At 40.0% G+C, this 24,624-nt stretch overlaps 1 protein-coding gene across 2 annotated transcripts in view; it reads right to left on the reverse strand.

The window, feature by feature from the left end:
• Positions 1 to 2,077: 2,077 nt before the first annotated feature.
• Positions 2,078 to 24,624, reverse strand: part of cep290 (centrosomal protein 290) — a 32,312-nt gene continuing 9,765 nt past the window's right edge. Inside the window, exons 16-51 of one of the 2 annotated variants that reach the window (XM_087174178.1) lie at positions 23,886 to 23,989; positions 23,468 to 23,543; positions 23,122 to 23,255; positions 22,142 to 22,306; positions 20,956 to 21,105; positions 20,737 to 20,852; positions 20,547 to 20,649; positions 20,180 to 20,410; positions 19,609 to 19,782; positions 19,395 to 19,506; positions 18,934 to 19,136; positions 18,400 to 18,551; positions 17,617 to 17,728; positions 16,619 to 17,074; positions 16,283 to 16,447; positions 16,069 to 16,176; positions 15,754 to 15,888; positions 15,402 to 15,671; positions 14,667 to 14,774; positions 13,991 to 14,190; positions 11,746 to 11,959; positions 11,191 to 11,328; positions 9,700 to 9,921; positions 9,015 to 9,122; positions 8,784 to 8,926; positions 8,302 to 8,457; positions 7,814 to 7,937; positions 6,196 to 6,330; positions 5,850 to 5,936; positions 5,457 to 5,621; positions 5,234 to 5,356; positions 4,918 to 5,087; positions 4,519 to 4,660; positions 3,845 to 3,918; positions 3,332 to 3,426; positions 2,078 to 3,013 (exon numbers count right to left, since the gene is read on the reverse strand). In XM_087174178.1, the coding sequence (XP_087030304.1) occupies positions 2,781 to 3,013; positions 3,332 to 3,426; positions 3,845 to 3,918; positions 4,519 to 4,660; positions 4,918 to 5,087; positions 5,234 to 5,356; positions 5,457 to 5,621; positions 5,850 to 5,936; positions 6,196 to 6,330; positions 7,814 to 7,937; positions 8,302 to 8,457; positions 8,784 to 8,926; positions 9,015 to 9,122; positions 9,700 to 9,921; positions 11,191 to 11,328; positions 11,746 to 11,959; positions 13,991 to 14,190; positions 14,667 to 14,774; positions 15,402 to 15,671; positions 15,754 to 15,888; positions 16,069 to 16,176; positions 16,283 to 16,447; positions 16,619 to 17,074; positions 17,617 to 17,728; positions 18,400 to 18,551; positions 18,934 to 19,136; positions 19,395 to 19,506; positions 19,609 to 19,782; positions 20,180 to 20,410; positions 20,547 to 20,649; positions 20,737 to 20,852; positions 20,956 to 21,105; positions 22,142 to 22,306; positions 23,122 to 23,255; positions 23,468 to 23,543; positions 23,886 to 23,989 (5,603 nt within the window). In that variant the 3' untranslated portion in view covers positions 2,078 to 2,780. Of the gene's footprint in view, positions 3,014 to 3,331; positions 3,427 to 3,844; positions 3,919 to 4,518; positions 4,661 to 4,917; positions 5,088 to 5,233; positions 5,357 to 5,456; positions 5,622 to 5,849; positions 5,937 to 6,195; positions 6,331 to 7,813; positions 7,938 to 8,301; positions 8,458 to 8,783; positions 8,927 to 9,014; positions 9,123 to 9,699; positions 9,922 to 11,190; positions 11,329 to 11,745; positions 11,960 to 13,990; positions 14,191 to 14,666; positions 14,775 to 15,401; positions 15,672 to 15,753; positions 15,889 to 16,068; positions 16,177 to 16,282; positions 16,448 to 16,618; positions 17,075 to 17,616; positions 17,729 to 18,399; positions 18,552 to 18,933; positions 19,140 to 19,394; positions 19,507 to 19,608; positions 19,783 to 20,179; positions 20,411 to 20,546; positions 20,650 to 20,736; positions 20,853 to 20,955; positions 21,106 to 22,141; positions 22,307 to 23,121; positions 23,256 to 23,467; positions 23,544 to 23,885; positions 23,990 to 24,624 lie in introns of both variants that reach the window. The other variant, XM_087174177.1, reaches the window with a different exon arrangement.

Here is a 24,624-nt window from a genome sequence, read left to right on the forward strand (position 1 = left end):
GCCTATGTCAAAAGTGTGACTCTTTTGTTGAGTTTTTTGTGTTTCCTGAAAAACCTGAAAAAATGACTTAGGCCATTATTTTAAGAGGGTGTCGACATAATAGTATAGTGAGTCATGGTATGGTAAGGCAAACAAAATTGCCATACTATACTGTATTTCCTACCATAGTATAACTTTTGCAATGCCTTACTTTATTATGACATTTTAATACTTACTACACAATGAAATTTTTACGCCTTACTATACTATACTATACTTTTACGTTTTTTTGCATAAAAAGTTATACTATAGTAAGTTATTAAAATGTCATAGAATGTAGTATGGCATTTTTTTGCCTTATTATACTATCATATTTTGCCATAAAAACGTCATAATATAGTAAGGCACAAAAACCTGATGGTCTAGTAAAGCATAAAAAGTCATAGTATAGTAAGGCACTGAAAGAGTATTAGCAAGTCAAAAAAAAGTCATAGTATACTAAGACTTATTTCTTTTTGCCTTACTATGATATGATGAAACATTATAGTATAATAAAGCAAAAAAAAAATTCATGGTATGGTAACATATAAAAATGTCATAGTACATCGTCATAGTATATTAAGGCTTTAATGACTTTGCCTTACTATAACATGATGTTTTATGGCATAAAAAAATCATAGTATAGTAAGGCATCAAAAAAGTTATAGTAAGGGGAAAAAAATGTCACAGTATACACTATTTTATTTTGCTACTATGCTAATGCTGTAATTGGCTGTAATGGCATTCAAACATTTTGATTTTTGAAGTATATACATATATTATGTGCACAGGCAATGTGTGTATGAAAATTCTTTGTTCTCCTAAACCTGTGCTAAAAGACTAGTGTGAAAAATAAAAATTAGACAAAAGAAATGAAAGACATGCTGGAGTGCAGGTTGTGAGCCGTTCTGTGTCTGTCACTAGGTTCATCGTCATCACCTGGGACTGAAGTGGCCCGATGGGGATTCTTCCTTCGGTGACAGGTCCGTGATCATTAATGTCGACTGGACAGTTGACGAGTACAACAACAGCAAGGACTTGTTCTCATCTTTCTCCTCACTAAATGGACACTGCTTCAGTCGGCTCCAGGACATCCAGTTCGACCCCTAAAACCAAAGGCTGCGAATACGAAACATTCCCTCCCCTAAACCGTCTTCTGTGACCCTGCAAGGATTTATTACTTTGCCGATAGTTCTCAGATATTTTTGCCTGTAATTCCAGATGAGTGGTTTAAAATTCCCTGTTTAAATCACTAAAATTTTCAGTGGAAACAAATGAAATGCACTGATGTAGAACTACAGGTTCCACATATCAAGATTAGTCTTAATAAGTCTAGATCAGAATGGTTTACAATGAGGCAAGGCTAGGATCAAACCTTGAGGATCAGACAGGAACAGTGGTTTGTATTAAAGGCGCTATTTGAAAATTTTGCTGTTGCTACATAGCTGTCTTGAGAGGTGGAAAGTAATGCCAATGTTAACTCTTCTCTCTATAACATCTTTTCTGCTATTGAATTTGCTTTGCAAAAATGTGTACAGCTTTGAGATGTATTCACATTACAGCAGAAAAACAACGGTCTTATACTGGGGGTTCTGCAGTGGTCGGTGTAGTATTTACCACTCTAAAACTCCTGGTGGCGCTGTGCCAAAATGCAGCTACCTTAGCTACAGAAACATTTGAGACATTAACAATAATATGCATGCTGATATTGCACACAGAGAATATATTCTTAGTCTGGTCTCACTGTGATGCCAGTTGGTTATTGTAGAGTTCTGAAAATTCAGAAACAAGTAATAAGCTTTTCATCCATCAGAGGTCAGCACAGCTCAGAGCAAAGTTCAGCAAATCTGAAAGAGGAAGTGCACACAAAAGCTTTTTTTTTTTGCTGCAATAATGTGAATATGCCTTTACTGTAAAAATGACTGACCAACTGGACATTTCTAGTTAGTGAAGCTGCTTAAATGTTCCATTAATATAATGTAAAAACTATGCTACAGCTGTTTCATTGCTAATGAGGAATAAATAAAGAGTATGTTAGAATTTCTATTTAACAATCCGATTATTATCAAAGCTGCTTTATTGATAAATACATAGAAGCACAATGTCAGAACTGTACAAATATAAAGAAATCTTATAAATATGCTACATCACCAGTTTAAGAACTTAGTATTAACAAAGAAAGCCGCCTTAAGGAAGAGGCTACGGGAGCTATAAGGTAAACTTCACACTATACAGGAGACATTTTTTCCTGACTTGCTTTAGAACTGTGTCTAAGATTTCGAATGACATAAACTAAAAACCTTGATTGAGTCAACATTGCTATTATGTCAGTATTGAATATCTAGAAACCTTCAATTTTCTGTGATCTTGGGATCTTTAGAGCTGAACATCAGTTTAGAAATGTTTAACACTAGTGCTCATACAAATCCTGAGCTTCAGTACCAATTTCAATAAATCACTTTTGAAAAATATTTTTAAAATATATATATTTTGACTAAACAAAAGAGAAAAAAAAAAGTCTAAATCATTTAAATGACTGGCAAAGTAAACAACAACAAATCTGATCAAATTTTTGTTCCCTGACAGTTTTTGATACTTAATCATACAAGTACATTTTGCTGACGAACATATAGAGATTTAAGTTGAAAATTACTCGAAATTTTCATGATAATGTCAATGTTTAAAGACTGGCAACCACTAAAAGTACGTTCAGGTGTAGTTTTAACAGCCTAATTCCACTAGAAAGGCACAGTAACCCTGAGCTAACTGGGCAGTTCAGCTTTAACCCCGAACTGATCACACACCTTCTTCAATTGCTCCTCCAGCAGGATGTTCTTCTTGACTTCTAAGTTGTAGTTATATTTCAAGTCCTCAATCTCATCAAAAAATGTCGGGTCAAAGTTTTCCAGTTCTTTCTTCAGCTTCTTCACCTCAGTTTGAAGTTTTGTCTTCTCAGTTTCAGCTGCCTGCAGGAGGGTTTTGAGCTTCCCGTGATCTACGAATAAAACAAACAAACAAGTGAAATGACTGTTGTTCTTCAGAACAGTTTATATCAAACATACTAAGTTATTTTGACTGAACAACTTAAACTGGTATCATAATGTGTAACATTAAACTGAAACCAAAATAAAGCTTCTTCCATGTCAGAAGTATGTGGCACGTTTTTCTCTATTACCAGTAGCAGCAGCTCTCTTTTTATTTGCTTACTTCTGAATTTAAAACATGACGGCAGTATTACTAGAACACCCGAATAAATCTCTCACAGCTTCATTCTCATTGTTTCCAGAAACAGCAGTGTGTCTGAGAGTCTCACCTAGTTTAGAAGACGTCTCCCCGTATCGCTCGCTGTACTCGTTGAGCTTTTGCTTCAGATCTACGTTCTCCTTCTGCAGCTCAGTGTTGACCAACCTTAGAAATTAAAGCAACATTTCAGTTCCACAAGTTACATAATGCAGAGAAAACGTACAGGATTTGAATGGGAAATTACTGCTGTCCTCCATATGAACACTGCTACACTTTATAGGTTTGCTTTGCACTCATTTGGTCCTGTATCAGACATGTAGGCCAAAGCTCTGTCTTTGGTTGATAACCAGCGACAGTCATGGTGACTAACTAACTTCTTCAGAAAGGATTTAGTAATAAATCAATTGTATTGTGATGATATTATGGTCATTTAAATGAGTAATTCCAAGTAAACTGTCTTGAAAAGACTGAAAGAAATTTTTCATTTTTCACATTTACAAAGATTTGCTTGATGTGATACAACAGTGCAACAGTCCAACCATCTCTAACCATATTAACCATCAGCGCACACAGTTTCACTCACCTCATTGCCTGGAAGTCCTTGGTGAGCCCTGCATCTGTCTTTGCAGTGGTGGGAAAACCTTTTAACATGTCAACCTGAGAAATGAAAACAATTTAAACACATTTCCGGCACATCGACTTTGACTACTCAGCCTGCGAAAAAAGTTGTATGATATAATGTCCTCTGTGACTTCTGTGAGAGAGTTTACTTAAAGTCTGTTGAAACTACCCTTCATGATGTCACCAGCGTTATCTGAGCTTGGACTTGGAGACTTGACATGTTTTAAACTGGGGTTGTGGAGTTTGACAGATGTGAATAACCAGGCATGGAGACTATTTAGTTGCATCATGAGATGGGTGGGGCTCGGGAGGCTTCAAATCTGACCTTGATTTTTTTCAATCTGTCTCAAGCAATATTAAAATGCTGGAGCACTTAAAAGAACGTCCCTAACTGACCTGTTGTTTTCCATAATAAATGACAAGCATGACTGAACAAAGCCACGATGATGATGATGATGATGATGATGACTAACTTAGACTAACTATTGTAAAAAAAAAAAAAAAAAAATAGTCGTGGGAAAACATAACAATTTTGCCTGATAAAACACTCCAGTCCCCCCAGAGTCAAGACAGAAAATCATCAGTTAGCCTGTGTCTGATTGTTGTTATTACATGAGATTGTTATTTAGCCTGTACCTGATCCTCGAGGCGCCGGACGCTTGTCTGAGCTCTTTCCTCGCGCTCGTTCACCTCCTTCAGCTGCTGTTTGAGTTCAGAGAGGCTGGAGGTCTTCTGAGACAGCTCCTTCTCCAGTTCCTTCATCTTGTTCTCAAACATTCTGCAGATGGGAGTCAAACAACCACTGGCTCACACTCTGTAAACTCTACATGTAGCCTGAAGCTTTTATAAGTGGATGACACAAGGTCAAGGTTTTGAATTGCCACTTGTCATGAGTGTTGCTATTTTATACTGCTGGTTTATTCAGTCTGATAGCGACATAACCCACCGTTCATTAAAGCTTTGAAAGCTTTTTAATTAGCTTTGAACACCCACTCAGATACGACTAATGGATTTCATAAAGAACAGTCTGCTGACCTTGTTAGCACAGACGCCTTCCAGGTCTTGCTGTCCGCTCCCTCTGTGATGGGTCTGGACAGAGCTGCCCGAAGCCGCTGTTTGGTTTCTTCCAGCTCTGCCTCCAGCTTCTCGTTGTTCACCTCCAGCCCCGTTTTGGTCACTCTCAGCCTCTCCGCAGCCTCCATTTCCTGTTTACAACATGAAGCATGCACACCAGTTGAAACAACAGATGAACATGTGTATTCAGCTTCTATATCACAAAAACAAGTGCTGCCATCAAAGTAAAAACTCTATTAAAAGTGCAACATATTGTGGAACTAATATGTGTAGTTACCCTTCTGATTTCCTTGCGTAGACGTTCATTTTCCATCACTATTTTCTCCAGTCCTTTGGTTTTAGACTCAAGTTTTAAACTGAGCTCAGCTTCACTTTGACTCTTCAGTTTTTCAAAATCAGCCTAAAAACAGAAAACAATATTTACTGTCAGTTGTAGCAACAGAACAAAGAAGTTCATCATAAACTTCTCCGACAGAAGGAAACACGATGTGGTCAGCAACCTTTAGTTTGTCGTTTTCTCGCTCCAGGGCAGCGATCTTGTCTTGATTTGCAGGTGCGCTGGATTTCTTTAGCGACTCATTTTCCCTCTGCACCCTCTCCACCACCTTCTTCATCAACCCAATGGTTTTCTCGAGTTCAGGTACAGTTTTACCGCTGTGACCAGTCTGATGAGAAACACGTTACAAATCACGATCATGGTAAACAGTTGGAACATTGAGCTTCTTTTCAATTTGTTTCTTATTAGATTAGATGTTTTTTAAGGTCATGGGGATTTTTATTACCTCATACATAGACACACTATGTGTAGGTTTAGACTCCTATTTATGTGTCCAGTTATTTCTGGGAAAGTAATCATCTATAGAAAGACAATAGGTGACTTTAGGTGAACTTACTCCAGGTATATGAGACAGCTTTTTCTTCACCTCTGCCTTTTCCTTTTTCAGTGCGCTGCACATCTCCTTAAGGTCTGCAACTTGATTCTGTGAAAAACAAAGAGAAACTGGATAAAATCATATGAAACACAAGTTGCTCTTGCCCAAATAAATATAGAATCTTTTAAGTTACTGTGGGGTTAAACACATTTTTGTTCCATTGTATTAAAGCTTGTAAAATGGCAATATGGAAACATATGTGGATTTATGATGCTGATTAGAAATTGAAAAGGTGTTTTTCAGAATACATTAAAATGTCTTGGCTTTGATATCGATACTGCTGATACTAGTTAACTGTTACGTGTACCTTGAGTCTTGGTAAGTCTTTGTTGCTCTGCTCCAGCTGGAAGCGCAGCTCCAAGTTCTCAGAGGCCAGCTTGAGGTTTTCTTTTTGCAGGTCCTGATCTCTCTGTGAGGTGGTGCCAGTTCCCCGTCCTGAAGTCTGGGGGAAAGAAAAGATATAAAATGAGCCAGAGAAAATGATTTAAAATGTATGATTAGTTCAAGTGCTACAGAGGAAAAACTTCCAAAACAAAAGATCTAGGGGAGTGTAGAAAAACAGCTTCTGTTCTTGGGGTCTTGAGATTCACACAACCACAGAAACCTTTAGTCCATGATGGACAACGCAGGGGAGGAAAACACCAACACGCTTACAAGCCACTTTACTACTCACTGTTCAAGCCTTGAGTTTGACTCTGCCACATCTACTGTAATGCTATCACAGCTCTATCATTCAGCTGGGTGACTACAGAAGCCTGGAGTACCTTCAGATATCTAAGAGATCTGCTTTCTTGTTTTCGTGCAAGCTCGTCCCTTTTTCTACCGACGAACCCCGGGGGTTTGCTCAGTGTGGCGCTGGAGTCCACATCAGGGTCTGCTGAACAGGACTGTTCTGGATTATCTTCCTCTGTTGCCTCCTTTGTAGTCTCAAATGCTTCATGTTTCATCTCAACCTGCTTGTCAGCCTCTTCTGCCCTGATCCCCCCATCATCATCTGCATCTCCATCATCTAGTTCTGCACCACGCTCTTTCACGCTCTCACAGGTTTCACCTCCTGTTGCTGCTGCCCCCGTCTCTGGGGATGACATAACTGATTCTGGTCTTTCTGACAGATCGTCAGGCTCATTTTCTTTTGTGGTCTGTGGTTGAGAGAGCAGGAAGTTTTCTTCCTTTTCTTCAACCACATCAAGATCAGAAGCATGTTTGATGCCTTGTGTTTTTTCAACATGATCTGCTTCTGTTTGTGTCTCATCATCTCTAACATGATCAGTGTCAGCTCTGTCAGCTGCTGTTTTTTCTTTCACATCAGGGCTCGGTCGCTCTTCTCCGCCAAAGCTGGTTTGAGTTTCTCTATCTGTCTGGCTCAGCTCTGGCTCCCACTGACGGTCAGTGGGGTCGTCTACAGCTTCAAGGCTGGCAGAGCCGCAGGAGGATACAGCAGGATGGAGCGCAGCTTTCCCTCTGCGTGACTCGTCCGCAACATCAAAAGTGACAGAATAAATCCCCCTCAAAGCCTGAAGGGAGGAGCCTCTTACCTTCACAGGCTATGAATCACATTACATCCAGAGAAGGAGATACAAAAGGAAAGAGAGTGAAGAATGATGAATAGACAAAAACAGTAAAAGAGAAACATCTTTGGCGCATTTACACTCCAGTCAAGTATAACCCTTTGACTACACATAGGTGATCTCCATTTAACTTGTAATGTGACTCAGCTGTCTGCACCAGGGATGACTATATATGCAAACAGGTATATTTATAATGGATTTAGATCTGTTTTCACTTTGTTTCAAATTATTTTTGCTGATCAATTCTAAGTAATTAGTTGAAACACTGAAGGTGTAAGCATGCATTTATGTTAGCCTTTCCAAGCTAACATAAATGCACATTCATTACAGTCATTATGTGCGTTGGTGAGCGCTTACAGAGGGTCTTGACATAGACTCTTTGGACGTCTGACTCTGCAGAGTGTGGACTCTCTCCTCCAGGTAGCGGTTCCTCAGCGTCAGGTTCTCCATGGCGTCATCACGAGGTAAAGCCTGGCGCTGTCTGCAAGTTCAACAAAAATATAAAAAGGTCCGTGTCTGGATTACATGACTCTATTACGAGCCTCAGCTACAAGAATTTGGTTTAAATTATTTGCAGTACGTTATTTTATTAAAATCATTTATGTAATCTAATTTAATCTCTCAGTCCATAACATGCTCATGTGTATCCAATAATGATGATAAGATTATATTATATTACAAATAATTACACAGTAGAATTCCATAAAATTAAGACATTAGATTATACAGTAGGTTATTTGCTTTTTATAATGGAAAACATGTTCTAAGTACACAACTTATAATTACAAGTATACTGAATCCCCATACACTGAAAAATAGCAAGATTTTTAAGGACTGGTAGATACTTTATCGTGAAGATCTGTCTCTCCAGGTCGGAGTTCTTCTTCTTCAGCTCCTCCATTTCTTTCTCCATTTCAGTGGATCTCACTCCCACCACCTGATCAGCGGTCACACCTCGAGCCTTCAGCTTTCTCTGCAGTGCGCCCTTCTCTTGCTCCAGTCTGCATACACAATAAAACGCAGAATAAAAACAGAGCGGGTGCCAACAGCTGACAGAAATGTAAATAAAAAAAAAAAAAACTGTGTACAGCTGTGTGACAGCTCCATAAAACCCATTTTACTCTGTTTTCAAAACTGAAAGTGGCAGCAGCTTTCTACAGTCAGTTAGACTGAATTCTGTCACGTCTTTCATAATAAGACACCATATACAGTATAAGTTTCTACCTTCCTTCTTGACTTCGCTATTGACTCATTAGTGCTACATCATTTTGAGGCAACTCATCGATTAGTTGAGAGCAAGATGAACAGATGTTGCGTGAACACTGACCTGCCATAGAGGTCTTTCAGAGTGCTGAGCTGTTTTGACAGAGACTCATTCTCTCGTTCCTTCTCCTTCACCGAGTTCTTCACCTTTTCCATCTTAGCCTGCCATTTCTTACCCTCCTCCCACCGCACTATTTCTTCTTTGGTCTGTAAGACAAGCAAACATGTGCTGAATGGCAATACTACTACTAATGACACAATCATGCAACACTATTTGATTGTTTAATCTTCAAACCTTTTCATGATCATCTTTGGTATTTTTCTCCAGGTCAGACTCCAGCCTCCTGATCTTCTTCTGCAGATTCTCGACGGTTGGCCCCTTCCCATCTGGTTCTGGTTGATTCTAATCAGTAAATACAGAGAAAGAAGATTTTCATAGCACCTCACTTTTCTCTGATAGTGTACTTACAGCAGAGACGGACGGCATTCCTAACAAGTGTTCCATTCCCTGCTTGATTCAATTGAGAGAAGCGAGGTGCAAACACTGGAAAGGTTAGGGTCACACCACATGGGATCATGTTCAAGATATGAGAGAGCGAGAGAGAGCGAGAGAGAGCGAGAGCGAGAGAGAGAGAGAGAGAGAGACAGATTTAGCGAAAGCTCTGAGAAAAATGACATGCTATGTGGCACTGATCCACAAGAATACCTGAATAATTAAATTAACTCTGATATCCACTGGAGGAAGTTAGAAGAATGTGAGATTCCATTTTTGATGCATTCCTTGATTATTTTTTATTTGCTGTAGTAGGATTTTGCATGGCTTGCATTTCAATGTTTTATGCAATTTCAAGGTCAGAATGTCTTGCTTGAGTCATGTGGCTGTTGTTGAGCATATCACTCTTCAACCTATGTAATAATAACAACAGTGACAAGACTGAGCTCCAGATCAAAGCATTACAACACCTCTTACACATGCTAACCTGAAGAGCGCTGCTGAGCCTCTTGATTTGTTGCTTGAGCTCCTGGATTTCCTGCTCCCTCTCCTCCTTCTCGGCCTGCAGGCGTCTCTGGGTTTTTTGACTCCTCTGAAGGTCCTGGCTCAAGCAGTCCACTTCCTCTCTAAGGGTGTTCTCCCGACCTTTGGCTGCCCTGACAGACTCCTTTGCAGCGTGAAGTTCTTCATTGAGGTCTTGCAACCGCACCTTTGGAGAAGAGAGATTTAAGGTCTGGTGAGATTCTATATTTTTCTTATTGACAACAAATCCAGAAGAAGTCCAAAACCACACAACAAGTGATGCTACTGACTAATTGTGCCTGTGTATTCAGAGCCTGGTATTATCTTATTCCCCTCTGCCACAGAGCTCCATTATTGTCCAGAAACAACCAAAAACACATCAGTGAGCCACAACGTTGCACTGGGTTACATGTTATTGTTTACGTGTTGTTGTATATTTCATACAACAAATACCATCCGTTAACCACATACACTGTCCAGCTACCATAAACATTCATTAGTGCACTAGGTACATAGGTGTATGTTAGTCTGCAGCTAAGACAGTCTACAGATGCAGAAGTTACTCCTGCTTCAGTGCCATTTGCTAGAGGCTGCACCTCCCTGCTGATTTAGTAGGTTTCAGTACATTACAAGGGGCTTGATGGAGAGTGCCAAAAGGAAGCAGAAACATTTTCATTGAGAGATCGACCATTGTTGATTTTTGTCTTTTCATGGGATTTGTTGACAATAAAAAAAAATAAACACTGTAGCCAGACTTCCTCTTTAAGGTTGTTTATTTGCTGAACCTTGCAATGTGTTTGTGTCCGTCAGTTATGCTGCACAGTCTAAGCAACATATTTATATATTGTCATGATAGTGTTTTAAATCTAGTGTCTGAATCTACTGTTGAAGTCTACCACATGTCAAATATGCTGTCTGGGCAAAGAAGCCCATGTCATGTATTCACCAACTTCACCAGGTAGATCCTGACTGGAAACCAGCACAGACCAGAAGCAGCTACTAAAGGCTGCTGACAAGTATAAAAGCAGGAGTAGATGATATTTCTGTTGCTTTATGAAATTACCAGCTTAAAAAACCAGCTGTCACAATGTCTAGCTGGTATTGTTTTCACGTTGTGAGTCTGTGTGTGTGTGTGTGTGTGTGTGTGTGTGTGTGTGTGTGTGTGTATCGTCATGGCAAAATGAGACGTCTGAGACTCTTACTGTAGCTGGAACTACCACAGAGGCAGTTACCAAGTGTTTGTTTTGTAACTGTGATGGCGTAGCAGATGCGATCATTAAACTTAACAGGTATGTAGTTGAGATCCAAATGAAGATGGATGTGGTCTGACCCATGAGCGCCAAGTACTTTTGATCTTACTAAAGCTTTCTTTGTGTTCATCAGCTCAACAGCTATTCATAAATGTCAGTACTGAAACATAAACTACAAGAATGATCCGGTGAGATGGGGATCTCACCTTCAGGTCTTTGGTATGCCTGTCAATCAGCATCTGCACATTGAGACTCTCTTCTTTCTGTGCAGCGCTGGCTATGACTTGCTGCTCTGCGGCTGATGTCATCTCTGCCCGCAGCTCCAGCAGAGCCTTACTGAGAGCCTGGGGAAACAGGGAACAAAGAGGTGTCAGTCATGATTAATATGATGAGTGCAGTGGTGAGACCTCGGTTAATGCATCATTGTGGCTTTCTACTTCTCTCTGTCACTCTCATTAAATATATATAAACTTCAGAAACATTTTTTTCTGGCTGTAGTTTTTGCAAATAAAAAAAAAATTGTGTACCATATTAAACACTTTCATTAAACACTTTGGGAGCTTTTATTAAAGTCCACCTGCCACAAACATCTCTGGAAAGGGATGAAACAGAAGCACTCAGGGGAAAGGTGCCGAAAACAGACAGCATGTCTTCATTCCCACAGAAATGAATCTAGGTACTTTCACAAGGCAACAGGACCCACTGCTTTATCCTGCTAAAAAAGTACAAGAACAATTAAACTTAAATGATTAAAGAACAACCTTGAGCTGTTTCTCTTTCTGGGTAAGTTGCGCTTTGAGTCGTTCCACCAGGTTTTTCATGGTGTTGCTGGGGGAGCGGATGTTGGCCGCCTTCTGGGCATCCAGCTCAGTTCGCAGGTAGTTCATCTCCTTCTCCACCTGGGCCATCTGGTTCCTATGATCCTCAGTCTCAGCGGTCAGAGCCTTCACCTGGGCAACATGACGCTCCTCCAGCCTGCAACAAATCCCTTCTGTTAGTTTGTTTTATACATACATATTCATATTTTCTTAACTAGTATTAAAAACATAACTTTAAATACTTTTAACACTTGTTTCAATTTATATCTGACATGGGTGTAGGGGATTATTATTCCATCTTTCTCCAGGTCATTACTGCTGAGTCTATATAGTGGGGATGCAGTTTAAAATGTGATCAATGTTTGATCTTGTTCTTGTGATCTGTTGCTAATGTGACATGCAGAGGATACAGTCATGTGTGTAATCAATGACGATCACACACACACACAAAGGAACACACTTAATCTAAAGGTTAGGCTGTAAACAGAAAAATTCATCACAAGCCTAAAACTGCACAGAAAAACAATGTTCCTGCCTAAAGATACTTTCATGCACACATAATATTGTGTTTACACTTCTGTACATTCAACCTTCAACAGAACAAGAGCTTTTATTTCATCAACTTCCCAACCTCCCGCTGTAATAACTTATGTCTAGTTCAGGGCTCAGTTTCACACAGACAGGCCGGTATTGAACCTGAGTGGGGTAATATTTATGCTGTAGTAAATACGAAAATCTAGGCAATTTTAACTCCCATTTGTGTCAAAGCCAGGCTGGTAAGTCATTTTTATCACATGTAAGACAATATCTCCACCAGACAGGGAGGTATTTTCTTGCATGAAGGTTTATTCTACATGTTTGGCAGGTTTTGTGACACACAGTGATAATTCTGTCTCACAGGGCGATTTGGCCTTGTTATCTGTTTTGACATAAGTAGGGTGATTTTTCTGCCAGACAAGGAGATACAACCTAGTTGGCTACAAAACATCCTGACCTAAGTGAATGACTAAATGTTTACTTTTTTTTGAATAAATAAATTGTGGCCAATAAGCAGCGAGCTCCAGAAAGACGCCTAATCTCTGTGCTGTGATAGTAGGTGAAACTGCTGTTATAAACCGAGCTGCCAATTCATTAAGTATATAAACCTAATGTAATTCAACACAACTTGTGGTGGTGATGAATAGTATTCTTGACTTTTTATAGAACCATATTTCCTGACTTTCAGTCAGGATTTAAAGAGCACCATAGCACAGAGACAGCAATTGGACAAAGTACTTGTCTCTGTACTTATGTCTTATTAGATCTCAACGCTGTATTTGCCGCCACTGACCATCACATCCTATTACAGAGACTGGAACATTTAATTGGCATTAAAGGAACCGCACTAAGCTGGTTTAAGTCCCATTTACCAGATCGATATCAGTCTGTACATGTTAACTATGAACGATCTCCCAGTTATGCTGCTATAGGCCTGAGCATCAAGCTCCTCTCTCTTCCTCCTCTCCCTCTCCATCTGTATCATATCCCATTAATACATGTTACTAGGCTTCTTCTCTGTGTTCTCGTGTCTCTCCTCCTGTTGCTCTCTGCAGGTACCTCTGCCTCTGGAGCTGTAGAGCGTGTATCTGTGACTGCAGACCACCTACTGCCCCATGATCCTGCTCAACACCCACTGCTGCAATTATTATATTATCATTAGTCTCATTAATAATAATAATAGGAAGAATTATAGTTTCTGTAAATTATATTATAAAGGGTACTGTGTAGATCTGCTCTATATACAAAATGAGAGATTCTGTTATGATTTGATGTTATAAATATAAAACTTGGCTTGTTCATGTCATTGGGTGTGTTCTAATAAAGCTGAAACGCTGATGTCCCATTGCACAACTGAAATCTTGTTAACTTTTAACCCCCAAAATCCAGTTTCCTCAAGCGTCCCCTTAAGTAGCTTTAAGGTTGTTAAAGTCATCTTATTCCACATTGCCTGACATTATCAATTTGTTCTGTTTCATTGTTGAAGCTATATGGTCTTTACACCGAGTGGAATATCAATTTTACCATCCTGTCCTCTCTTGAACAGCTAAGATAAAGGCAACATAAAGGATTAGGATAAAGATTCTGCTTTAATATAATCTTCACGGTTGACCCCCCGGTCAGACTCAGAAAAAGCCTCAGGGTTAATCACTTTGACATCTCGTCGGCGTGTTTCTTAGCCTGTGTTTCCATGGCGCTCCTGTGTCGCTCCAGCTCAGCCGTGGTCAGCTTCAGCTTCTCTGTGGCAGAGGAGAGTGAGAAGTCCTGCTCAGCCACCAACTGCTCCAGCTCAGCCAGGCGCTCCAGATGCTTGGAGGTTGGCACCCTGATAGTCGGCTTCTTCATCAGTTCCTGGACAAAGAAAGGAGAGAGTGTTGAACAAAACAGTTGATGCTGCTTCAAACAAAGCATATAGTGCTCAAAGACCAGTAACATCTTTTAAATGATGTGAATGTGAAGATGGGATATTTTCCCCTGAAACACTGGTTGACTAAGAGTGACAGTATCCTCAGAAATAAACATGGGACTTACTTGTGTTCAAAGGAAACATCCTATATGAATCTGAAGTCATGAACTAGACTTAGGGAGTGTTACAGGATGTGTGTTAGTTGTGTTTTTCAGATGTTCATCTTGTGCATCTGAAAGACACACATCTGTTCTAAACAATCCAGCTGTGTGCAGAGGCCACAGAGGGCTTATGTTTTACATGCACTATACATGCGTGAGTGTAACTATCATGGTATGCAGCATGGAGTTAAGCCAAACCGTCAAAGCTGTTTAAGCAGGAAGAAAAACACAGCTCATAAAGAGACACGGATCTGGCATACCATTGCTGTCTGTTTGAATCGGTCCAGGGAGGTGTCCGTGTGCAGGTCCAGCTTCTGATGCAGCATTCGTAGCTCCTCCTGATGCCTCTTTATCATCTCCTCTTGGTCCTGGGATCAACACAGTGTCATTAAAATGAAATACAGACACATATAAAAACGTTTAAGTTCTTCTTTTACTCAAGCGTTGTGCTTAAGTATAGTTTAAAGTGACTCGTATTTTACTTGACATTTAGAATTTTGTTACTTTAAACATCTACTCTACCACAAGTTAAAAGGAAATGTGGTACTTTTAACCCCACTACATTTATTGTACAGCTATAGTTACTAGTTACCTTATAGATTAACATTTTCTATATCTAACAAATACTAACTTTATAAAAGACAATGCATTGTTAAAGATTAAACTAGTGCCTCCCCTTCGAAAAAAGCAGTGTCTACTTGGAGGCTCGTCACATTTCAGATGTCACTGAGTTCGAGATATTCTCCCTCTGAGCTTCTCACATATATTCATATAAATAATTGTACAAGACTTAAAATGGTACACATTTGTTGAGGCAAAAAATAACACTTAATATTAATATTTAATATAACATAGAACTCCAGTAACTCCTGCAACTAATAACCAATACGGTGTAACTCACAGATAAGCTAATGCCTTTTAAACATCACACAGGAATCACATGAGAGGGTTGTTTATTCATGAAGAATCATTTCCAGTATTTCTCCTTGTATTACCTGTCTGGCTTGAACCAACTGCTTCTGGTATTTCTTTAGCACGTCTTCTTTTTTATCAAGTCGACCCTGGAGATCCTTGATGGTCTGGTGGGCGACCTTGAGCGCAGGCTGACTGTCTGACTGGCCCTCTTCATGCTTGGCGAGGTCAGCTAGCAGGCGCTCTCTATTGGCAGCAGCTGGGAGCCGAAGACGCAGCTCATTGATCACTTTGTCCCTGGACACAATGTTTTGCTCGGCCTTCCACAGAGCTGCTTCTTTCTCTTTCAGCTTCTGCATGTGGAGGAGAATTCAAACAATGTACTGTGTGTTTGATTTAAAAGGAATACATATGAACATGGGCAGAATACTATACCTCATCCAAACTTTTGCAGGTGGCCTGTGTGTCCAGGATGGTGCGGACATGCTCCCTGATTTTACCCAGAGCAAACTCTAACTGATGAGCGAGAGGTAAACTTGGGTCTGGTAGGGAGCCTGAGCCTTCCTCAAACTGAAAACAACCAAAAATATTTCCATTAGCAACATGTAAAACGTAACTTTTTTGTACATTTAACTCTGAATTTAAAAGCTGAGAAAGAGCTGGAAAACCAGTCTGTTTCTAAATAATCATGTTATTATTCCTGTTGCGCTCGAGCTACTTCACCGTCAACGGCTGTAAACAACAGTTTACCTTTGCCGCACTGCTCAGAATTTCACTCTGGTGCTTTTCATACTGGTCCAGTTGGCGCTCCAGCTCTACCTCTCGCTGATCCCACGCAAGCTGGTGTTCTTCTTGATGCTTGACACGATAAAGACAAGAACATGGACGTGGACTTTGAATTCTTCCTGACAAACTTCTGTACTGAAAAGCTCCTTAACAAGTTACAGCTGAGTTTTTCTCTCACCGTATTTTGCTGCACAATATCCTCCTCCAGCGAGCGGATGGTTCGCTCCTGCTCCTGCACAAGGTTCTTCAGGAACCTGATCTCCTCATTCTGGACCACCACTTCCCTCCCTTTCCTCAGCTCCTGCAGACGAGCTTCTTCCATCTTCTTGTGCCACTCCGTTACCTGTTTGAATGTTATGAGTTGTGGGCAAGATGTCCCGCAAAACAAGTGTTATCACAAGACCAACAGTGTGTTATTCAACCATTGTAATGTTTTTATCTGTCAATCAAAGCTGCAGAACAGATCATTTGATAAATATCTGTGCCTATACCTGCAACATTTTCCCCCACTGACCTTCTGGGCCCCTTTCACATCCTTTAGTGTCGAGATGAGCTCCTTCAGCCCTCCAAGCGACAGTTCCAGCTCATCAGCCCTGCCTTCTGCTCTCCTCCTCTCCTTCTCTGCCTTCATCTTCTCTTCCTGGGCTTTTGCTCTGTCCTCCTGGAGGCTCACCATAGCCACAGAGAACTTTTCCTGCTGGGGAAGTGGCAGCGCTCCAGCAAACTGCCTACGTAGTGATTGGATGGTCTGCCGTAGGTGCTTGGAGCGATTTCTGCCCTCCTGGCGGGCGAGGAACAGAGTACGCTCATTGGCATCCAGACGCTGTTCAGCACGCAGCTTGTAGGCCTCCAGCTGCTGGGTGCGAGAGGTGGCCGCCTCCAGCTTGGCCAAAGCAGCTGATTCACTGAGCTGCAGAGCCACAATATGCTGGTAGAGCTTCGCAATGAGGGCCTTTTCATCCGAGTGTGACTGAGGGAAAGAGATGACACTGAAGACACAGGCTTAAAACTATTTCACACAACTGCCTGCTACACAACCAGGTTTGCATGTGTTTTGATTCATAAAGTTAAATATACTTTTTACCACTCCAATATTAACAGGCAGACCTATTAAATTATCTTATACTTTCATTTACTTCTTTGCAAGTTAAAAGTTATGAATGCCTGAAAATCCTTATGAATCAGTGGAAACTACTGAACAATCACTATAATAAAGTGACCTGTCAGCAGATAACTGTGATAGAAAGTGTAGTTAAGTATCTGATTTGGTGAGTCGTCACACTGTCACAACAAGTGCCTAAAATGCTCAAGTTGAAGTCTTTTACTTTAATTGTGAATCAAAGGTTGTACATCAGACAGTAGGCCTTATAAACCTACTGTTGTTTTTAAATGTGCTTTGTAAATACATTTGATTTGGCTTACAAAAGCTTCTTAATTGAAAGGCAACAGTAAAAATCTTTCAAAGAGCTAAACAGAAAAAGCGTCCCAAGTTCAGTAAATTCACCCAGTTACCTGGTAGTCCAGTATCTGTCTCCTCAAAGCTTCTACTTCCTTCTCTTTGGACTGTTGTCTGGCCTGGAGAGCAGACACCTGCATCATGGCCACATCAGACACCTCTTGAAGCCTGTAGAAAAAAGCAACAGATACAACATTCTTTACATACACTTTTTAAAACAGTAAAAGAAGCCTAAAGCCTTTATTGCTAACATTATAGGCAGCGCAAAGGAGAGAATAATGCTTGCATAACAAAAAGGCATCTCAGGCTGTACAAACTAATACAGATACCAAAACAAATGGGCAGTTTTAGTCTTAGCGCAAATGCAGTTAAACTACATTTGACAGGTGGATTTAAAGGATCATGTTCATCTGTTGAATGGTTGGCATATAAAACTTTGAAGTGAAGTTGCAGTAACAGTTTAATATAGTAAAACCAAAATGAAGTATCATTGAAAAAAAAAATAAAAATAAAAACATGATTTTAAAAATTGAATTGGATTTGATTGTACTGTTAAATGGGAGCTCATTAAATCAGAGATGACCTTAAACAAGAAGTTGGCAGTGATAAGACATATATTTGCCAAAAAGTCAAATTCTCCTGCTTCTCCCACTCTGACCTGGGGAAGCTTATTATTCGCAGCCATTTGAAAGTTTTATTGGTTACACTCCTGTGACCATAAAGAAACATTTATGTTCATATCGCTTATTTCCAAAGTTATTCTAGGATTGTAACTGCAAATATATTTCATGATAAGAACCTTAGTGATTAATCTTGGGCCTGCACATTGTAAAACTTACTTAGAAACCTCAATGCGCAGCTCAGCCTCAGCTTTCTCCAGCTCTGTAATCCTGGCTCTGTCAGCGTCACTCACAGCTTTGCTGATGGTGTCCGCCAGTTCATCTCTCAGCTCCCGCTCCACCCTCTGGGCCTCTACATTCATCTTGGTCAACTGAGGAAAAACAGGGGTATGACTGCTTGATAAGATTCTTTAAATGAAGACTTCGAAATGTCCTTTACTAGTTTGAATTTGGTACGGACTGACAAACATTAAAACAGTTACGTACCCATGTTGTCGTATTTCTGGGGTCATGAACCAAAATGTTGAGATAGTAATATAGCATAAAACAGGATTCTTCATTTGTACAATCCAAAAGAACTTACGTCTTTATTGTAAGACTGTTCGTCTGCCAAGTGACCTCAATTTTACATCTAACAATTTATTAAAAAATAATAGCACTGATGCCCAGAGCAACAACTCAAGTCTGGAGCACATGTCAGAAAAAAAAAAAGGAAAAACCCAAACTCATCTATCGTTTTCCGTGGCCTCTTACCTCTGCAAACTTGGACTCCAGTTCTAAGTTGCGCTCTTCCACTTGCCGGAGAGAATTCCTCACGTGTTCATACATTTTGTGGGCATGCTCGGCTCTCTGCCTCTCATTCAGCTCCTTCATCTCTAAGGTGGTGATTCGTCTGGCAGCAGATACCATCTCATTGTTGGCCAGCGCCTTGTCTGCCTTGTCCATGCCATTTTCAACTGCTGACATTAAGGAAAAAACACAATCTAAGGGTGGGATCCACAAAAAATATCTATTCATAGTTTAAACTAAATCCTGCTGATCTGCAGCCCACCCTTACAGTCTTTTTGTTGCTGTACTGGCTGACATTCGTATTGGTTACAATGACATTTTACTGAGCATCCCTAATCTTTCTGTGATAATCATCCACTGTATTACAACACTGCGTCTATCCAGGACCCTAGAGAAGCCTGTGCTGTGCTGTGTTCATCGTTTACCAACGGAGCCGCCGTTCTCCCACGCTTGTTCTAAAGTATTCAGTTTCTCCTTGGTGATCTCCAGTTCTTTTTTCATGGCAGAGATTTGCTCCTGGAGAGACTCATTCTCACCCTGAGACAGTGAAAACAAGAGACAGAAATATTTTCAGTCAACTGTGAACAGCCAAAAAGTAAAGGTGTGCTGAAAATACTTGTCCAGTTAATGCTTTAATACCTGCAAATGTTCGAGGTTGGTGGTCCTCTGTATGAGGCGGCTGTCCCTCTGCAACATGTCTCTGTATTTGACTGTGAGCTCTGTGTACTGTTTGTTTGCCTTCTCCAGGTCTGATGAGGGAACACTATCATCCAAGGCCTTTTGCAGTGCTGCTATCTTATATGCAGCCATTTCCTACAGTAAAACAAAAGGAAGCGTCGTTAACTGGACATTGTATAGTGGTAGTGATGGCCGATGCCAAACACAACTTTTACTTGTGATTTTTAAAAACTCTCATATTCAAGCCAATGCTTCCGACAATAGCTTCTGTATTCACTTTTGACTGGAGTCAAAGACAAGTCATTAAAATGGTCAAAATGAAAACATTTAGAGGCTTGTGGAAGGCTTGTGCTCCTCGCCCCGGTCAACTGGAGTCTGCATTTCCAAAATCTAAAAAAGTTATTTAAGAAAAAGCAGCACCGGCTTTTATTTAATGCATAATCTTTGGATGGATGTGGCTGATTCACTTTTTTGGAAAACAGACATTAGAATTTGTTGTTTACCGGAGGAATTTAACACTGATTCTCTGTACCTTGTATCTCTGCAGGTAGCCGATCCTCTGAGTGACGGAAGCCTGCATGTGGCTGCTCTCGTCCCTTAGCTTGCTGTTGTCCCTGCGGAGGTGCTGCTCCTGCTCCAGCAGGGTGGTGTAGCGCCGCGTCAGTTTCTTCTCGTTAACCTTCAGCACCGTCAACGTGCGCAATGATTCGCTCAACTGTCTCCTGATTTCCTCTGGGTCCTTGTGAAGGGTGTCCAGCAGCTCCTGTTGGGTGAAACAGATAGGTGCTCTTTTAAAAAAAGGTTTGATCCCTCGTGAAATTTTGGGGGAAAACTCACAACAGGGTAAGATAAGTGAAGCGAAGCAGTTTATCTGCTTAACATTTATTTGTCTGACTTACGTTGAATTCTTGGATTTTAACAGCATCCACCTGCTTCTGCTCCTCCAGCTTGTCCTTCACCTCTGTAAATGTCGCTCTCTCCTTCTGCCACTCAGCCTTCTCACTGAGCAATTAAAACACACAGTAAAGATTTTGCACTTCAGTAAATCAACCCACATATAACTTGTGAGAAACCTTCTCGTTAACTCACCTTAGGTATTCTTTATAGAGGAGACCCTGTTGGTGGCTGATAACAGCAAACTTCTCTTTGTATTCCTCCAGTGTTGCTGCAAGTTTCTTGCTTTGTTCCTCCTTGTTTTTGAGCTCCTGATTAATTAAAGTATCATTATTATTATTATAAATGTTTAGGAGAGATATAGTTGATTTGTAGTCATTTCCTTCCAGGTCTTGAGAAGACAGTCACACTGACCTGAAGAAGTCGAACAGCGTACTCATTCAGGGAACTGATGACCTCGGTGCTACTGGGCCCCAGGCCTTCAGGGAGGGTCAGAGGTCGGAAGACAACTCCACTGCTGCCTGACTTCCTGAGCAGCTCCACCTCACCTTCCAGCTGGTTCACCTGACAAGCAACAGATGAAGCAATCACAATCACAGCCTGGCAGCCTCATCTTTTTTTCTTAATACCAACTTCAGTGTCACTAAAAATTCCATTTGCACATCAAAATCATTACTTCTGGTACCAGAATAATCAATCCAAACTGCTAAACATCAGTCATTGTCATGACAACTAGCAGTTTGTTGCGCCTTTGTAGGGAGATTAAGATCAGGTGACTGTCATGAAATTACCAGTGTAATTCAAATAAATGTAATGTGAAACATAAACCAAATCAAAATAAAATGTATGACACTATGTAAGAGCACAATGAACCAGACAAGGGAATGAAAAAATAAAAGACCAGAGACAAGATGCATAAAAGACACAGAGTGATGTAAGAGAATAAAACTCAAGAACTTAAAGAAAGGCTTTGATATATGACAAGGCTTTCCCCTTTTAAGAACAGGGAACTGGTTGTGCTCTGGAAAAGATGGTTTCTATTAAACATGACTTCTCATTTATGTTGCATCAATTTAAATATTGAAACTGAATGTAAGCTGAAAAGCTGAGACACAAGTCTGTTTACCTCTTGTTATATGAAACAGAAGCAACACATGTAAAACCAGAAGAGATGGATTCAACAAAGAAACGTTGTAGTCATGCTAGTAATTACTCTCAGAGAGAGCATGTCAGGCATTGCCACTGTCTCTATAAATCATCATTATTTAAATTAGTAAATGCGTGTGGTCAACTACTTTCATGTGAGATATTTATGCTGTTGATCTGGAAAACAGAGTTGCGACACACAGCTGTAAACATTTGGAGTTGGCCTTGCATAACCAGCGTTTAATAAATGTTTGACTGTGAACAACTTGACAAATCATATTTAAATGTGTGGCCATAAAAATCTGATGAGGTGACCAACATTGCTTTGTTTTCTTGCCAAAGGAAAGGAAATGGCCAAAAAAAAGGATTTGATAGAAAAGTGAATGCATCACAATAAAAAAAACAAAACAACCGCATAATTTCTTTGTCTTGACACGATACAATCTGGATGTACCTTTTCTTTGGCTCTGGCGAGCTGGACGAAGCTGCTTGTTGCTTCCTCACGAGCTGATTTCAACTCCTGCCTCAGTTCTTCGTTTCTCCCCACCAGCTGATGTATCTGGGACTTGAGGCGCAGGTCTGAATCAGTCTGCCCACTCATGTTGTTCACATCTATCGCCTGAGGACAGTGGGAATGCCATTAAAATATAATAAAATATTGGATGATAAATAGATGCAGCTTGTCAAATAGAAGAGACCATTTGAGGTGCTGTCTATTAGTCAGTGTAACAGGTCCAAACAAATATCTGCTGCTGTCTCACATGTGACTTACTATTGGATTATCTCATGCTGGACAACACTGCACCATCATCCATCAAAAGTCTTACTACTTGCAACCTTTTTCTGTCTCACCACATTTGTTGTTTATGAAGTTGCTAAGTGACAAGTCCGCTGCTTCGTCAACTTGAAAAAACATTGAAATACCTGAGACAATGGACACAATCCCTATGTGTCCATTGTTTTCAGCACAGCCAATCTTAGGCTCTTATATAGGCTGTACTGGGCTCAACATGCCTTTGCATAAGCTTGGACCTGAGTTGTTTATGTGAACCTTTACATAAAAATGTTAACATTTTTGAAGGATAAAATAAGCTGCTGGATGCGTATTTACCTCACTGCTTTTAAAAACTATAATTTGAGTGTGGGAAAATCACTTTTAGGACCATTTCTATCCTCTGTGTTCTTGTTTCGATGGTAGATTAACACAAATCTCCAGTGTACATATATATCAAGGCCCTGCGCTGCAGCATTATGACCCAGAAAAAGTAATAAAAAAGACTTGAACTCTGGACAACAAAAAATAAAACTGTGAAGATTGAGCTGATAAAAACCAGCTACTAGTCGTGTGGCAATAAATTATACTTTAGCCTCTTTAAAAAAAAAAAAAAAAACATCAAAATTGAACATTAGATTTGGTGCATGGGAGATAGTTACATTAGCTAACTTTTCCAGATTGGCAATATTGATGGCACCATCAGATGGAGTGGCCCCTTGATTGATCCTCATGGCTTGGAGAACATCTTTCAGTGCAGCCTCCAGGTCTTGTTTCACCTTTGACAGCTCCTCCACTGTCAATGAACACAGGAAGGGACAATATCAGTGAAGCTGTGGCCACTGAATGATTTAATTCACCCAAAAACTCTCAAAAATTACAATAATCATCCCTTTGATTCTCCGGTTTTTAACTGTCATTAAACAAACAAAATCTACAGTTCATGGAACAGACTCAACTTTCAAAATGTCCCTGTGAACTCCAGATGAGCAGCACATCTGTACTTACGTTTGACTTGAAACTGGGTCTTGTGAAGTCGCAGCTCTCTTTCCTTTTTACTCAGTTCTTCCTCTAGGTACGCATTCTGCAAATACAAAATGGACCACATGAAATGTTACAATGACAAAACAATTACCAAAAGTTATTGATACATTACATCAGTTGATCCACATCCAAAAGGCGTGCCATGAACCTGTACCTGAGATACGAGAAAAGTAAACCAGGCCAAGCCCTAACTGAGCTCATTTTGATGTTTGACTGAAGTTTCTACAATTACCAGTATCCAAGTAGTTAAGTCACAAAAAGCGCAGCATGAGAATATAAAATTAAGAATTAAAACCATCTAATAATGATCAGATTAAATTAAACAATGAATATATTGGTTATAAAAGTGCAAATCATTGTGCATCATCAGCCAGGAGCTCACCTTTCGTCTGATCTCTTCTTCTGTGTAATTGCTGCTTTGCTTAAGTGGCGCAGTTCTGCCGGGCCTGATGTCTTCCTCCAGAAGAAAGCTTGATTGTGGGATCCCTGCAGAAACACCTGACTGTTACTAAGAAGCAGCACAACATTAATAAAAAATTATATTCTGTCTATTGAACACTTTTAAAATAGTAACAAACAGTAACCTCAATCCCTGAAAACAACTTTCATAGGAACAATGTTGGTTACTAGTACTAGTAAATTAATCATCATTGCATTGTAACACCACAAACAACTTCATTGTATTGGAGGTAAAACTTATAAAAAGATATTTCAAAACCTGTGCAAATAAAACCAAAAACACCTTCATTATTATATATGAAACTGAATTTGAAATACAATGACCTTGTGTAATTCAGGGGAGGCATTGGACCACATGGCAGGCATATACCAAACAACAGTGCAGATAGGTACAAGTTGAGAAAACAAGCAGGGCAGTCAGGAACAGACATTATCCCTTTAGGCTCAGAAAAAAACAGAAATAACTTATTGAGTTACAAAATTTGTCATTCAACTCTTGTACCCTCATCAGGCTAAATAATGTAAATATTCAAGGCTTGGACCCAAAACTGCATATCACTAGATGTCAAACAGACAGATGTAACCTCTACCTTTGATTTGATCTTTTAGGGGGAAAACATGAATGAAGGTCAATGCAATTATTGACATTATACAATTCCATG

Source organism: Seriola lalandi, unplaced genomic scaffold, assembly GCF_002814215.2.
Source record: "Seriola lalandi dorsalis isolate HSWRI2012SDOR001 ecotype SW California unplaced genomic scaffold, Sedor1 jcf7180002054325, whole genome shotgun sequence".
Classification (NCBI taxonomy): domain Eukaryota; kingdom Metazoa; phylum Chordata; class Actinopteri; order Carangiformes; family Carangidae; genus Seriola; species Seriola lalandi.